This window comes from Sapajus apella, unplaced genomic scaffold (genome assembly GCF_009761245.1).
Source record: "Sapajus apella isolate SASKATOON/1434 unplaced genomic scaffold, GSC_monkey_1.0 scaffold14, whole genome shotgun sequence".
Classification (NCBI taxonomy): domain Eukaryota; kingdom Metazoa; phylum Chordata; class Mammalia; order Primates; family Cebidae; genus Sapajus; species Sapajus apella.
Window position 1 is genome coordinate 27,497,279 of NW_022436954.1, and position 14,992 is coordinate 27,512,270.

Consider the following 14,992-nt stretch of genomic DNA (forward strand, 5'->3'; position numbering starts at 1 on the left):
AATATATAAAATTTTCAGAGGTTATTACCCATCCTTCTTCCTGCTTGATGACCTCGTCCCATAGGATGTGAGACTGGGTCGAAGAAATCGGTCCAGGAACTGTCCTCTGGGCTCAATGTTGTCGTTCCTTGCGTTGGATGCCTGGTGTGGGCTGAGGCTGTTGTGATCATGCAGTTCAAGCAATTGTCAAAGTGTTAATGGACGCTTGGTCAGGGGTACCTTGATTTTATTTTTTAAAAAGACTTTATTCTCTTGACAAGACAATGCGACCATCTTCCTTGTATAGAGGGCAAGGAAGTTGCATAAACGCAGAATGCTTCAGCAGGTTCGAGTTCACTCATGCTCATTTTCTTCTTAGCAATCAGCATGTGAACTGGAGGACACGAAAGCATTAACAACTCCTGCAGCGCAGAGAGGACGAGTTACAGACATCAAAGGAAGATGAAGGAGAAGTAGTTCTGGACCCATGCAATGCTGCCACAGTCCCCTGAGAGCAGAAGTATAAGAGCCCAAGTGCATGATGTCATTCTGAGGCAATCATATTCCAGCCGAATGCACCTTAGGCTGGAAGTGATCTCAGGAAAGAAATCAGGTAACAGCTTTCCATGTGATCAACATGAAAGTCAATGCGATTTATCTCAAAAGAATGAATGGAATCCGTTAGAAGCATTACCTTCTAACAACGGGACTTATGGCATAAATGACACACAAGACAGCAGCATATGCCTTGCTTCATTCTGAGCCAATGAAGAAGTATAGGTAGAAAAGATTACAATAGCATCCTCTTAGCAACAACCATACCACATAGACAGTCACAGAATCCACCGATCTGCCAGGAATTCATTCAGAACTTGTCATGCCCCGGAGGGACATGATGCATTGTCTTCTATATTGCAAATAGAAACATGGGACTATTTCTCACTGATACCAAGTGAAAATATGGAATTCACCTTCTCTATAAGGCAGGACACATTTCAATACTTATGTCACACAGACAAAAGAATTCTGCATGGGTGCTTGCAGAGCCAAGTTATCTGGCATCACTTAGAGATGATGATAAGACTTGATTCCAATTTCCACAATCTCACATTTCAAGAATAGAGAAGATGCCTTTTTAATACTGAAAAAGCAAATTACCAAACAGGCATGACCAAAAAGCCAAATGACATCAGACAGGTGTCATTTTTCACATAATGTCTGGCTCTATTTCTTCAAACACTGAAGTTCTGACAAAATGCTTTATCACAAGAAAATACTTTGTGAGAAATCTCATTGTAAACCTGGACCCACATTATAGAGTATATTCCTTTGCATGACAAAAGGGGGTATTTTATAAGGGCCTCTGCTACAATCTCACTAGATGATGCCCAAAACTCGATGTGAAAGAAACATGCTCAAGGGCATATTCTCTGTGTTTCCTGTTCCTATTCCTACCTGGCTTGTATTTATTCCTGTTCAGGTGACTTGTTATGAGCCTTTAAGGTTTGGCTTTGTGTTAACTGCAAGATAATTTATTAAGGAACCTAACATCTTGTGACAATTCCTCCAGTGTCCTTTTGTTTAATGTCCTCAATGTCTACCATTTAACCCAAAAGGAAGTTGCCATCCAAATTTGCTTGTTAAACCATCCATTACCAGCTTTCCCTGTTGTTGAATGGGAGTCTTCTCCAGGCGTTTGGAGATATCCCTCATGCCATCTGTTGCCAAACCAGTGTTCCTTCTGGGTAGCCGTTTCTTCATTTGTACTACTAGGAGTTGCCTGGACTATGAGAACAATATCAGTTGGGAGACAAAATTGTCTATTTTCCTTGCCAATAGCTGTCACGTATCTTTCTACTTTAAGGACAGATACACATGGGGATAGAAGGTAGAAAGGAAAGGCAACAAAGAAACAGGCCACTGATATTCTAAAGGGGATATTAGAAATCAAATGATCCAAACGTTTAACTTTTCAGATGTCAAAATTGTGGTCCAAAGAGGTTTTGATTTTTTCAAAATCATAGTACTAAGCAGACCATAGTTGATGAATTCTCATAGTTCTATGAGTTATCATTGTTTTGTTTTTATTTTACTGTAGTATATGGCGTCAAATACTCTGTCTGAGAAAACCATTCAAATAATAACCTCTTTGCTCCAGTCATTTTGAGGAAAGGAAAATACTGTACAACAACTAATGACAAGATCAGCGCATTAGGGGACCTTCTCAAATGGTGGTCCTGTAACCCATAATCACACATGATGGAAAGGCACCAGCAGTGGATCTGCCTAGCAGGAAAGGTGTTGGGGTGGCCTGGATACTATTCCATTAACACATTATATAGTAATGTCCACATGGCACCCAAAATTGCTAAAATCACTTTGTAACAAAATTAATTCAGTTGACAAAAACTATCCAAGCTAGTCTGAGGCATTATATAAATAATAGTGCGTGACAGGCTTACAATTTCAACCATGGTTTTAAAAAGGACAAAAATCAACAGAATAAAATTTCATCGAGGTGCCTTCAGGAAAAGTCAGACACCAACATTTTTGCCTATGCAACTTACAGCAAATTATTTTTAGTTTATCAAGAAAATGAGAGCCTGTAAACTTGCCAAGTCAGAGTATTTTTTTGCGACTTGTAAAAATGGCTGTATTTCATTCTCTTAGAAAATGATATGTGTGTAATTTGGTGACAGCAATGACATTTAAAAAATAAAGCATACCATCCTCATTTTACCCTTACATTGGCCAAGCCATTCTTGGGTAACTGGTTATCCAAGGGGAGGGGAAGAAAAGCCAAATCTTTAAATTTTACCTCCCACTGGCTAAATTACTAATTCCCAACAATAATGAAGTTGGAAAAACCACTGAATGTAATTACAAAAAAAGGAAAATTGACCCAAACATAGACTGCCGTGTTACTCAAAGTTTAAATAAAAGAAATAAGGAAGTATATGTGTGTGACTGTACAGAAGGACTCTACACTCCTTCTATCACTGCTTTTATAAACATAATGATTTTTTTTAAGTACCCATAACCCTTTATTATTTTCAGCTTAAATAGGAATGGGTTAGCAGAACATACGATTTCTATCCTAAAAGATGAAGGTTGACTTTCTTCTAGAAGTTGTGATGTTAATTTGTTAAAGCCCAGAAGTTACCAGTCAGATCCCTTTGAGTTCTGCAAATACTCCTAAGAGAATTGTTACAGTTGTTGCTGTCTTCTCTTTGTCAAGTTACATTCTGTCTGAATTTTCACCTACCCTCTAGCACTAATGCCCCAAGCACCACCTTTTGACAACAGGCTCATTATTTCCAAGTCTCTAAAGTAGCTTTCTGGTCTCTAAGTACAAACTGTCTAAAGTAGTTTCTAAGATATACCGTTAGGGCTCTAAGTGACTGGAACAGAGTCCTATTCCAAAGAGACTTCTGCTTCCTCTGTATTTCCTTTTCTTATCAGATTTCTTTTTTAACTCAGCCCCTAAGCCTTATGCATACATCAAATCTACTGGGGTATGAAATGGATGTAAGGCCTGCTGGATATATTCAGTACAATGTCCAAGACTTATTAGCCTCTATGCTATCTGATACCTGAAACTTTTCTTTTGTTGTCTGAATGCACTGCTCAAGTCATAGAGTCCCAAAGCCCTTTGGTTTTTAAGTGGCTATTGCTCACATTTTCCCATTAGGTGTATTCAGGGCTGTGAGAATGACAGTTGAACCATCGTTTTAAAAATGCTAAAAAGCTGTTTTCCAAAATAAATGCTTCTTTTATTCCAAATAAGATAAGATATTTCATCTATCTCTCAGTGGGATAGATGAAAGAAGAAAAGCATATACTTTTTATGTTTGGGGGTGAAGGGGTCCCCTATCCTCACAGTCCAGTGCAGCAACTTGAGATTGTTTTAGAAAACCTGAGAAGTTTTCATAACAGTAGAAATAACAGTAAGAGCATCAAAGCCTTCCTCAAGTTACTCTGTTGTAGAATTCAAATGTAGACCATATGAGCTACCAACTTTGCTCTAAAGAGTGCAAAGGATGTCCTTCTATAGAACAGTCAGGGATGAAATACAAAAAAAAAGAAACTGTATTCATAAAAGATCTTCATAGAAAACAAGGATTCCAAAGATCAATTCACTTGACAAACTTTCCTTCCAGATTCCACTGCTAAGCACCAAAGAACACACTCTTCACCACACATTTCCAAAAACACACACAAGTCACCCAAGGAACCTTTAACACAAAAATTGTATCTAGATCTACTTTTTAAACATGTTGGCCTTTGGGAAACCTGGTGAGTTATCATTTTCCTTCTAATTTCTAAAATTTGTGTGCAGATTTGGCAGCTTTTCAGCCTCTGAGAATAAAAGAAACTACTGAGTGAAAACAAGATGTGGCCAATGTCCAAACAAAATCTTCCCTATCTCTGCAATGTCTTCACGAACTCGTCTACCCAGAATTGCCAACCGCCATCTTGCTTACTTGTGCTTGTAGAATGTGGAATCTCTTCTTCCTCGTGATGCTCATAGTGAATGAGGGGAGGGTGTGCTTCCTGGTTCCAGTTTCCTTCATGAGCAGTAGTGCCATTTCTGTCTACATCTGCTGTGATGATGGTTAAATACACTGTGACTTGTTATCAACCAACTTTTAATGATTCTGTTCTTCCATTAAAGTGCATGCTACTTAACAATTCTATGCCAAAGTAGTACCTTTGAGCATCCACTCTCAAAAAATTTTCAGTGACTTTACCTAATCTGTCTCAAGAGAAAATCAATGGGCTTGGAATTTCTTTGTGTTTACTTATTAATCCACTATGATCAGTTTGTCAAAGGCAGCACCGTAAACCATTTAAACATATTCATTTTTATAATGAAGTAATGTAAAATATCCTGTGTCCACATGGTATAATTGATAAACGACTCTTAAATGGAATTGAGTTTCCTCATGAAAGTCCGCTAAGAATTTCTTGAAGAGATATTAACTAAATTTCCCACTGTGTCCCAATGATTGACCTTTGCAGCATCATAGGCTTTGAGGGGGAAAAATAATCTTTCATTAAATAGTATAACCCATTACCAGTCATCCTTGTGGTTGTCTCAAGTGGCACTTCTGGATTTGAATGGCTTGGGTTCCACTGGGTCCAATCCTGGTTCTGTTTTGTGTGGTCAAAAACCCGTGGTGTGGTTGAAACTGTGATAACGTGATTGAAGCAATTAGAAAAATGTTATTCCTTGAGCCTTCACCACTTGTCTTGCACATAACCTTGCTTCGGTAGACTATGCAATGAATCATCTATACCCGGTTGTATAGATGGCTCCATGGAAGTGGAGGGAAAGCGCAGAGTGCCTTCAGCTTAATTCAGCCATATTGATAAGCATCTCAGTGTCCTTTGCATTCTGTCATAGAATACTTGGAGTTCAGAACATGAGATCTTCCAGATAAAGCAGAAAAGAAGCTGCTGCAGTAGGAAGGACAGCTTTGAAAACACCAGCCCTCCACCGAGGATAGCCAAAGGCGCCATTTTGCCCATCCATGCAGTCCGTAGTATCCCGCTGCACTTGAAAGCCCAGGGACTTAATCACTGTGTACTATTTGTAGATCCTCAGGGTGAAGAGGCAGATAACTGAAAGTTATACCATAATTATCACTTTATGTTATTTGTAATTTCGGTGGGGAAAGAAATGCCTGAGCAGCCAGAGCTTTCCTATAGATGATTCTGAGAGAGAATATCTACCTGGAATAGCCATATGGTTTGTTTCTGAATATTTATGAAACACCTATGATATTTTCATCAAATACAAAATATGTCATGAGCAAGCCATTCATAGCCAATGAAAGAAAATAAGACACCACAGGTAACCAGCCACCATTATAGCAACACACTGGAAAGAAAGTGGCATACATCCACCAGCACCCTAATGTTGTCACCCAATCTGTTAGAGCTGGAATAGGAGATGCACCTAGCAGAAGGATCACAACAAAATCTGAATCAATGTGTTTTGTGAAAAGGTTGTTTGCAAATCCATCCTAATTGTTTCAAACTTTATTCTGACACCCAAATAACACAAAACTGTTTTCAGAACTATAATACCATCAGCTCTATTTTACAAGTCATGAAAATCAAGTTTAGAATCATTAACCACATTCTCAATAAGCATGAAAAAGTACATATTATCAAGCAGTTATCACACCCCTCCAGTAGAAAGAGGGCATCGTGTTGAATTATGTCCATAGGTGCTAAGCAGAGAAGTAAACTGAAATCGGAAAACATGCCATAGAGATTAAAAAAATAAAAATTTTAAAAAGTACCATGGGAAGTTTCTCCCTGAAGCCTGACATACAACTCATTTGCACATAGATCTGTTTGGGTTACCAGCCAAGGGAATTTAATTTATCCAGTATCAAGACCACGTCTTTACTAATGGGCCCACCTGCAAAGTGGGGCCACATCCTGAACACAGGAGACAGTGTAATGTAAACCTCCAGTGTTTTCGATTATTTGGTTTCATTCTGAAATTACCAAAAAGAATTTTCTTATTCCATAGATTAAGCTCTGGAGGGGTGTCAGGTCTAAAAAAAAATCACTTAAAAATTTAGACAGGAAATTCTAGTTCCTTTTGAGTATTTGTTATGTCAATGTACATACTCAGATGCCTTCAAGGCCTAAACTATTTTTTTCCTGGACCCTTTCGTCTCTGGATGCTGTCCAGGTGAGGATGAAATTCTCAGGTTTTTTTTTTTTTTTTTTTTTTTTTTGAGACGGAGTTTCGCTGTTGTTACCCAGGCTGGAGTGCAATTGCGCGATCTCGGCTCACCGCAACCTCCGTCTCCTTGGTTCAAGCAATTCTCCTGCCTCAGCCTCCGGAGTAGCTGGGACTACAGGCGTGCGCCACCATGCCCAGCTAATTTTTGTATTTTTAGTAGAGACGAGGTTTCACCATGTTGACCAGGATGGTCTCGATCTCTTGACCTCGTGATCCACCCGCCTCGGCCTCCCAAAGTGCTGGGATTACAGGCTTGAGCCACCGCGCCCGGCCAATTCTCAGGTTTTAATGAAATGGATAGAACTTCAGTGACTTGGGAGAGCTCATGTAGTCCCCCAAAAGCCCTTTTTCTAAGGAAAAGCAGAACTGTGATGGGGTCAGGTTCAGGATTCTCAGCTCTGCTCAGCAAAATCTTAGGTCATTACAGGTATGTGGGGAAAACTCAGTAATCCGGCAAAATATTAGACCAACCTTTGCATGTTTTTAACTTTTTAAGGACATCTTTAGAGCTCAATTTCCATCTCTTTGTTCTAAAAACATTTTATAATTGTCAAAAATTTGGATACTGTTATGTACCAATAGTGGTTTTACTATTTGCTTTTAATAAGTGGCGATGTCTTGTGAAAGCTAACCTGACATTTGCCCTTCCCTTCGAGGTCTTTCTATTATATTGGTGTCCAGCTCATTTGTTAAAACTCTGGATTTGTTCCTTCGACCTCAGCCAGGTTTTGATTAACTAAAATAATTCTTGAGTTCTAGCTCCCATCATTTAAGCCTTAAGGGCCTTCAACTTAGGATCTTCTACAACTTTTAATTAATACTCTTCTAATCACATTCTCCAAGCCTATTGCTCCAACAGACCATGAGCTTCTGAAAGGCAAAGGCTCTGGCTTTTTTCTTCTTTGTGTTTCTAGCACCTAGCACAGTAAGTACACAATGAATATTTGTTGTACTGTTTTAATATGTCATTCTCTGTCAAAGCCTGATCATTCAAAGATAATCTGTAGCAGCAGACCTCATAGATAAATCAAAAAGGAAGAACATGAAACATTAGAAATTTTGTGAGATGTTTTCCCCACTTCTCCTCAAAACATTCTATTTCTTCCTCCATAATCTCATCAATGTATAACTAAGGTATGATCATAGGTTCACTCATTTTTCACATTAACTGCTTTTCAGGAAAGATACAATTGGGTATCACTCAGATTAATCAATAAGCCTTGCATAAATGGCTATACTGTAATTGATTATCCTTACTGGTGCTGGAGATAAAATCTTCATCATCATCAATGCCTGATCCAGAAAAACTGAGGTGTCTGTCTCTTTCATCTTCATTTTCTTCATTTGGCTCCCAGCCTGCTGAGATGGTATTTGAAGACGTACCTGTTGTGGTGACTTGCGTTAGTGGCTGAGCTAGATGCCAAGCAACCCACTTGCAAAGGAATAAAATCAGGCACAGAAGGTATAATGGATTTCCCAGGATTTTATAAAGAAAATGAGGGAGTTGATTTGCATACCCCAAATTCTTATGTTCTGGTCTCCAAAGTTGATACATAAATCTCAAAACAATTGGCTATGATCTTTAAAACTGAATATTCTCTTTAAGAAAGCTAAAAGAGCATTATGTGTGGACATAATCTCTCCAAATAAGTTTTTAAAGGCCAGTGAAACCCCCCCCTCAACACTTTCAGACGCATTTATTACTAACTCATTAAGCACATGCCATTAAAGTCAAGTCATCAAGGACAGAATGGAAAGGTTTCACATGTGTTTTTTTTTTTTTGTCAAGACATCTCCAGAAAAATGTTGGAATCTACACCTGTGTCAATCATTTCATTGTGTTCACAATTTGCTAATTCATTTTTTATCTTCTCTAGCATCAGATCAGTATAGCTGCAAACACAGATAGAAGCTTAGTTCTATCTGTGTTTGCAGCTTAGTTTGGGAACTAAGTATTCTTAGTTCCCAAGAATACTTCAGCATAGAGCAAAACCATGAAGCCAATTAACAGAGAAATAATTCCTGGCTTTATTAGGCCACCAAGAGGGTTAACTAAAGTGAACTGTAGTTGAGATTTTGAGAAATTTTTACTTTTTTTTTTGAATAAAAAAAGGAGATGAAAAATGTCTACTTCTCAGTGGTTACTGTAGAAGATGTCTCTTTACTAAAAAGGGGTTTTCTACATTTTGAATGAGATTCAGGCTATCTTAGGGAATGAGCATTTGTCTTTTCATACGATTCCTGTCTACCCCAAGAATAGTTCCACTGATGAACATTTTCTATATTTTTTCAGATCTAGCTGTGCTATTTCCTTATGAAAATCAAAGACTTTTTATGACTGTGGTAATTTTAGAATATACATGAATAATCTTTCAGAGTCACAATTTTGCAATATCATTTAAAAAAATCTTGTTCCCTTTTCATAGTCTCTGTATTAGCCTTCTCCTGGGCTATACTAATCCACAGATTAGAAAGAAGAAATCCTATTAGTGCTATACAAGCAAACAGATACCAGAGTTCATGATCCTTCTAAAGTTGTAACAAACATTTCTGAGACTAGAAGGGACTTTAGGCTTTAACAACATCCCATTGGTCAATAAAAATTATTCAAGGCTGTTAAGAAAACATATGCTATGAGATAATCATAACTCATTACCAGCCATTTGTGTTGTTGTGTGATGATTCTTGGACTCTGACGGTGGAAACCACCATGAAAACCAATCCTGGATTTCTTGCCTCTTGGTTGCTGTCTCAGTTGCTGTGGCACTAGTGCTCATCAAAGCTGTTGTAATCGTGATTGAATTGATTGTTGAAAGATTAATTAAAAGTTCCTAAGAAACAGCATTGAATATGCTTATGCTCTTTTACTACTCAAGAGAATCATCTATATTTGATATGGATAGTGAAAAGAAAGGGAAAAAGCAAAAAAGTTCCATTTTTTTCAGAGGCCCAAGCTGGAGTTCATAGGATGTCAGAGAGGGAAGGATCTTAAATATCATCTGGTTCATGCTCCTTGTTTTAAAGATTTAAAGATTGTGCTGGACAAAGCTTCTGACTTGTCTGAAGTCAGATGGCTAATTAGCAAGAGTGAGGGCTCCAGGAACGCATGAGAGCTGTCTTTGAATTTTGAAAGTCTATATAATATAAAAGAGAGATTTAACTTTTGTCTCTGGATCCATGAGGCCAAATTAGGACCTGTAGTGAAAATTTCAGAGAGATGAATGTTCTTCCAAATGTTGGATTTTAAAAAGCAATAATCTGAACGATCCAACAATGAACTTCTTCATAAAGTATTATGTTTCCCAACATCAGGAAGGTCACTTGGCAGGAAAGTTGTGTAAGAGATTAAATTATTAGAAGTGTTGATTGAACCACAGCATCTAACATCCTTTCTAAATCTGAGTTTATGATTATAAAACTCAGCTCTTCAGAATCCTAGTTCCTTAATCTTCTATACAATCTTGGGCAAACAATATCATTCTCCAAGAATTTAGGATATGATATTTCTGCCAGCAATAGATACATAAGCCTAACAATCCAACACACAGGGAAAGTGACATAGAAGTAGAAGACTAAAAAAGATACCTTTCCACTTTTTTCCATTTAGATTCCAAATCCCTCTAACAACCTTGCCCACGGTAATTTCTTATATCAAACTATATTTTGCAAAGCAGAACAGGACATTTTGAGTCCCATTCTTTGAAAATAGAATAATCAATCAGGAAAGACAGAGATGAAGTGACCCCAATGATCTCGCTAATAAGGCCAGAAGCAAGAGTAATGATTTAAAAATTTCCAGAGACTGCCATTTCTAATGCACAAAAATGTACATCATAAGCATATGAGCTAACAGCAGACAAAAAGCTGAGAACAAGTTGAAGCAGAGAGGCTGAAACCATCATCCCTAAACACAAAAGTAAGGTGAAATAGATTTTTTTCCAGCTATCAAGAAAGCCCAAAAGCAAAAATAACCCAAGATGAAACACTGCCAAGAAGACCTATTCCTTCACATTGTTTGTCCTATGAAGCTAAACATTGTCAACATTTATAAATAGCATTTTCTTTATTCTGCAATCTTTCTATCCCCGCTCCCCACCTCTGCATGATCTTAGACATTGTGATATGGCAACCATAAGGTAACATGAGCACTATTTTTCTCACGATTATTTATAGAAGAATATAATTTATCCAGTGTCACATAAGCCAAACAAATGTAAAGAATCATCTTTCCATGTTTATTACTTCCCTCTGCAGAAAGAATGTCTAGTTATTTTGGAATAAGGCCATTACCTCCATCAATAAAAGTTAATAAATGAAGGTGTTTGTAATCTCCCATTTTTACAGATTTTGAATTGGTTTTCCCAAAGCTCCTTTATCAATACACTTTGCAGGGATATAGAACTAAGAGCCACACACCCAGGGAGCTTATTAGAGGCCTAGATTCTGATATGGAGAAACAGGTCATTTCCTACATTTTACTGTTGAGATTTTAAGTGTCCAAAGAAGGGTTCAGGGTCTATACTTTGATAAGAGAAATATACATTTCCTTCTCTTATTATTGGTTGTGAGAATCAGATGAGTAGGAAGGAGGAAACTGCACTTTCAGACAGGCTTCTTTCTAAAGGACATTTTCTCAGTGAATCACAGAGTCCATTCATTCATTTGTAGTTTTCCATAATTTCATTCATTCATTCAAAACTATTAATTCACAGTTTTCCTTCCTCTGATGGAAAAATCATTCCGATTCTACATACATGTTGCCAAAAGGAAAGCAAACCGGACATTTACAAATATCAATCATCCCCAGATCCACAAGCCTTTCTGATAAATAAAGTGGTACCAGACCCTATTCTCACTAAGAATGGCAAAGAAGCTTTGGCATGATAATGGACGTCCTCTCCCCTAACACTAAAAGATCTGGTATTCAGGAGAGCTGGCAAGCAAAAGATGAAGCAGTTTACCTGTCACTGATGTTGTTATGAGATCCTGAGTCATAGGCTGTGAATTACCAAACCAGAACCATAGCCAGTTATTTTGCTCCTGAGCTGCTGCGTGGCTGAGTGCACAGTTGAACTAACAGGATCAACTATGAAAATATCATTTAATGACCTCTATAAATCTTTACTTTCAGTTCTGTCTATATATGATGTCTGTGTCTATCACTGAATAATTAGAAAAGAAAAATGTAGGCCTGGTTTTATCTTTCCAGACTCCTAATGTCTCCCACAATCTTAGGACAACATCAGAAATGCAAATTCCACATAGGTATCAATTTCATGCTATTCATTCTTCAAACGGAACCCCCTGAATTCATGATGAAAGCAAAATCAAACATCAACTTAATAACCTGTGAAGGAAAGAGATTTTCAGTTTACTTGATTGGGTGACTGAGCCATGAACTGGAGGTTTTCGAAGCAGAATTTCAAGCAGTTGCTTTCATTCATTTATCTTTCGATTATCTTTGGATTGCTAGTGTGTATTTTTCACATCTGCCTAGCATTGTACCCAGGTAGCTTGTGATGACAACTGGCATTTCAAAGCTCCACCCACACACATCGGCCTCAAGTCAAACTTCATTCTTGAGCAGGAACTTGGCAAAGAAAACGTGTTCAAAGCGTCAAAATCAGATAAAGTTTCCTCAAGCATCCATCACTTCTGTCACTTTTTATTCCAATTCAGTAAGTGTTTCTACCAAAAAACCAGAGTTGCCAAAGTTCGTTTCTCAAATTAGAGAAAATATCATCAGTAACATTTTTGCAATATAAAATCTCTTATTTGACTCTCAAGTTTGACTTGAGTTCAGGATGTTTCCTTATTGAAGCAGAATGGCAAAAACCACCAGGATAAATATCTAATTTAAGCCAGTCGAGATTTTAAAAAAACACTTTAAATTATGCATTCCTTTGAAAATCTATGTTGTGACCTCCCTCCTCAAAAAAGTGACCTTACGCATACACACACGCAAAATTTTGCATATAAATGGTTAGAGGATGCCTATGGCCTATCACTGAATCCATGAACCCTAGGTTAAAAACTTTGACTCTATCTATATCAAATGCCAATAGCTGGCACAATAGATTCTGTCCTCTAAATTAAGCTTGTCTACCCCACAGCCTGTGGACCACATGCGGTCCAGGACGGTTTCGAATGTGGCCCAACAAAAATTCATATACTTTCTTAAGACATTATGAGATTTTTTTTGCAGGTTTTTTTTGTTATCTCATCAGCTATGGTTAGTGTTAGCGCATTATATGTGTGGCCCAGGACAATTATTCTTCCAGTGTGGCCCAGGGAAGCCAAAAGATTAGACATCCCTGATGTAAAGGACACATTAGGTCAGAACAGAGAGTAGAGAAACAGGAGCCAATTTTACCCACGAAGCCCTCAGATAAACCTGAGCATCCCCTGGAAAATCTGCAGACAGCACGTTCTCACCTCAGAAACTTTATTAAAGATGCAAGTTCCCACCACCCTCACCCAATAGTACACCAGGTAAAAAACAGTACCAGAGGAAACAAACAAGAACAAGATAGAAATAGGCTTTATTTTTGTCTTCCTGAAAGGAGTGATATGAGGGAAAAATGAAAAGCTACTGCCTAGCCAGCAGAATTTCTAATTTTCCCCACCCAAATAGGCCACACCAGATTTGAAAAAAAAAAAAAAAAAAAAAAGAGAAAGAAATTATTTCTTTGACACCCAGAAGACAAGGAAATACAGTGTTCCAAGGCAGGAGTCTGCTTCCTGAATTGGTTTAGGTTTCTTGATCTCGAGAGTTCCAGATCACCAATAGGAAGAGGCTGATGACACTCAAGATAAACAGCCTCCTGGAAGCCCAAAGCCACCCAGATGGTTGTTCTTACTAGCTGTCCCTATTGCCACCCACTACAGGCCCTTCACGAAGGAATGAGCCAGCGGAGCCAAAGACAGGCGTCTTCTATGCTCTCAGCCAGTGCTCCTCTTGACCCCTGCCCTCCTGCAATGCATGAGGGAGGTTTTGCAATTACTCCCTCTCACTCTGTCCCAGCTCTCAGTGCAACAGTGACGAGGTTTTGCAAATTTTCTCACTGGACTTTGAAAATATGATTCTATTCAGGAACCTATCAGTGCTGACTCTTCCTGGCATGCCGTTATTATGCTCAGTTTTCCACCAGGTTGTTTGCTTTGGTACCTTACTTTGCAGGAAGTGATCCACTTGGAGCTGCTACTGGTCCCATTGAGTCCTACAGTACTTCAAAGACTTTTAGGTTAGCCCTGGACTCATCTGGTAGTCTAATTAGTCTCTCTCTTTTTTAGCTGCTGAAAGAAACTTAACCAATTTATCCGGGAGGAAAAAGGCACAACTCATTTCTCAGCCCACATCTTGAACCATGTTTTAGTTAAGTCTTGTAGCACTCCTTTCCCTTGATTTCTAAACTAATAATATGTAGTCTCCATGAAGTTAAGTCCATGAAATCCTAGCATCCTAGAGCAGTGTCTGGCATACAGAAGACCTCAAATATTAATTGAATGAATAAATATCTCAGCAATCCTTGCTTCTTTTCAATATTACTTCCTAACCACGTTTATCCTTAGATCCCAAGATTCTAATAGGCCTGGTACATAGTAGATTCTCAAAATACATTTGCTGACTAACTTAGGAAGGGAAGATACCATTCTTAAGAGATATTCTATGGGGGTTAAGAAAATGTGCTAATTGCCTTTTTAAAAATACACATGAAATACTATTTTATATAGGCTATTAGTGGCTTGAATGTTAACTTCGTCTAGTCCCCACAAGTTATGTTTTGTCAGGAATTTCTCCTTTGGTGGGAAGTGATACTTTAGGGTAGACCTATTCTGCTTCCTGCTGAGACCACTAATTATTGTGTTTGCCAACATCTGACAAAATTGCATGCCATAATGATAAGCACCTTCGACGTGGTTACTTTAAACAGACTGGGAACCCAAGAAGCAGTGAGTGGCTAGCAGCACTACCTGCCTTGTTTGCAGAAGCCTCTCTCAAGAAGAGTTGCCCATGGGACTACCAACAATAAGCTGACGCAACCTCAAGAGTGTCAATAATTCAAGAAAGCATGGGCAGCTTGAAAAAACTGCTTTTTGAAAGGCTTCAAAGAATTTGCAGGGAGTGATGGGAACCTATTTGTCTCATGCCCTCAGCAAGCGACTGACAGAAATTTAAAATGCTATTGAGCAAGTGACCTTAAATGAAATCACAGTGCTGGGGAGGTTTCCTTGGCTTCTGGGCAA

The 14,992-nt window shown here is 38.3% G+C and overlaps 1 protein-coding gene across 20 annotated transcripts in view; it reads right to left on the reverse strand.

Annotated features, from left to right (window-relative positions):
* CD44 (CD44 molecule (Indian blood group)) overlaps positions 1-14,992 on the reverse strand; it is a 94,405-nt gene that overhangs the window by 26,284 nt on the left and 53,129 nt on the right. For 3 of the 20 annotated variants that reach the window (XM_032283568.1, XM_032283573.1, XM_032283566.1), the window contains exons 6-11: positions 9,402-9,527; positions 8,003-8,128; positions 5,058-5,171; positions 4,464-4,583; positions 1,636-1,764; positions 29-157 (exon numbers count right to left, since the gene is read on the reverse strand). The exons of 5 other annotated variants lie outside the window; for them this stretch is intronic. In XM_032283568.1, the coding sequence (XP_032139459.1) occupies positions 29-157; positions 1,636-1,764; positions 4,464-4,583; positions 5,058-5,171; positions 8,003-8,128; positions 9,402-9,527 (744 nt within the window). The remainder of the gene's footprint in view (positions 1-28; positions 158-1,635; positions 1,765-4,463; positions 4,584-5,057; positions 5,172-8,002; positions 8,129-9,401; positions 9,528-14,992) is intronic. 12 more of the 20 variants (XM_032283567.1, XM_032283571.1, XM_032283570.1 and 9 more) reach the window with 12 other exon arrangements.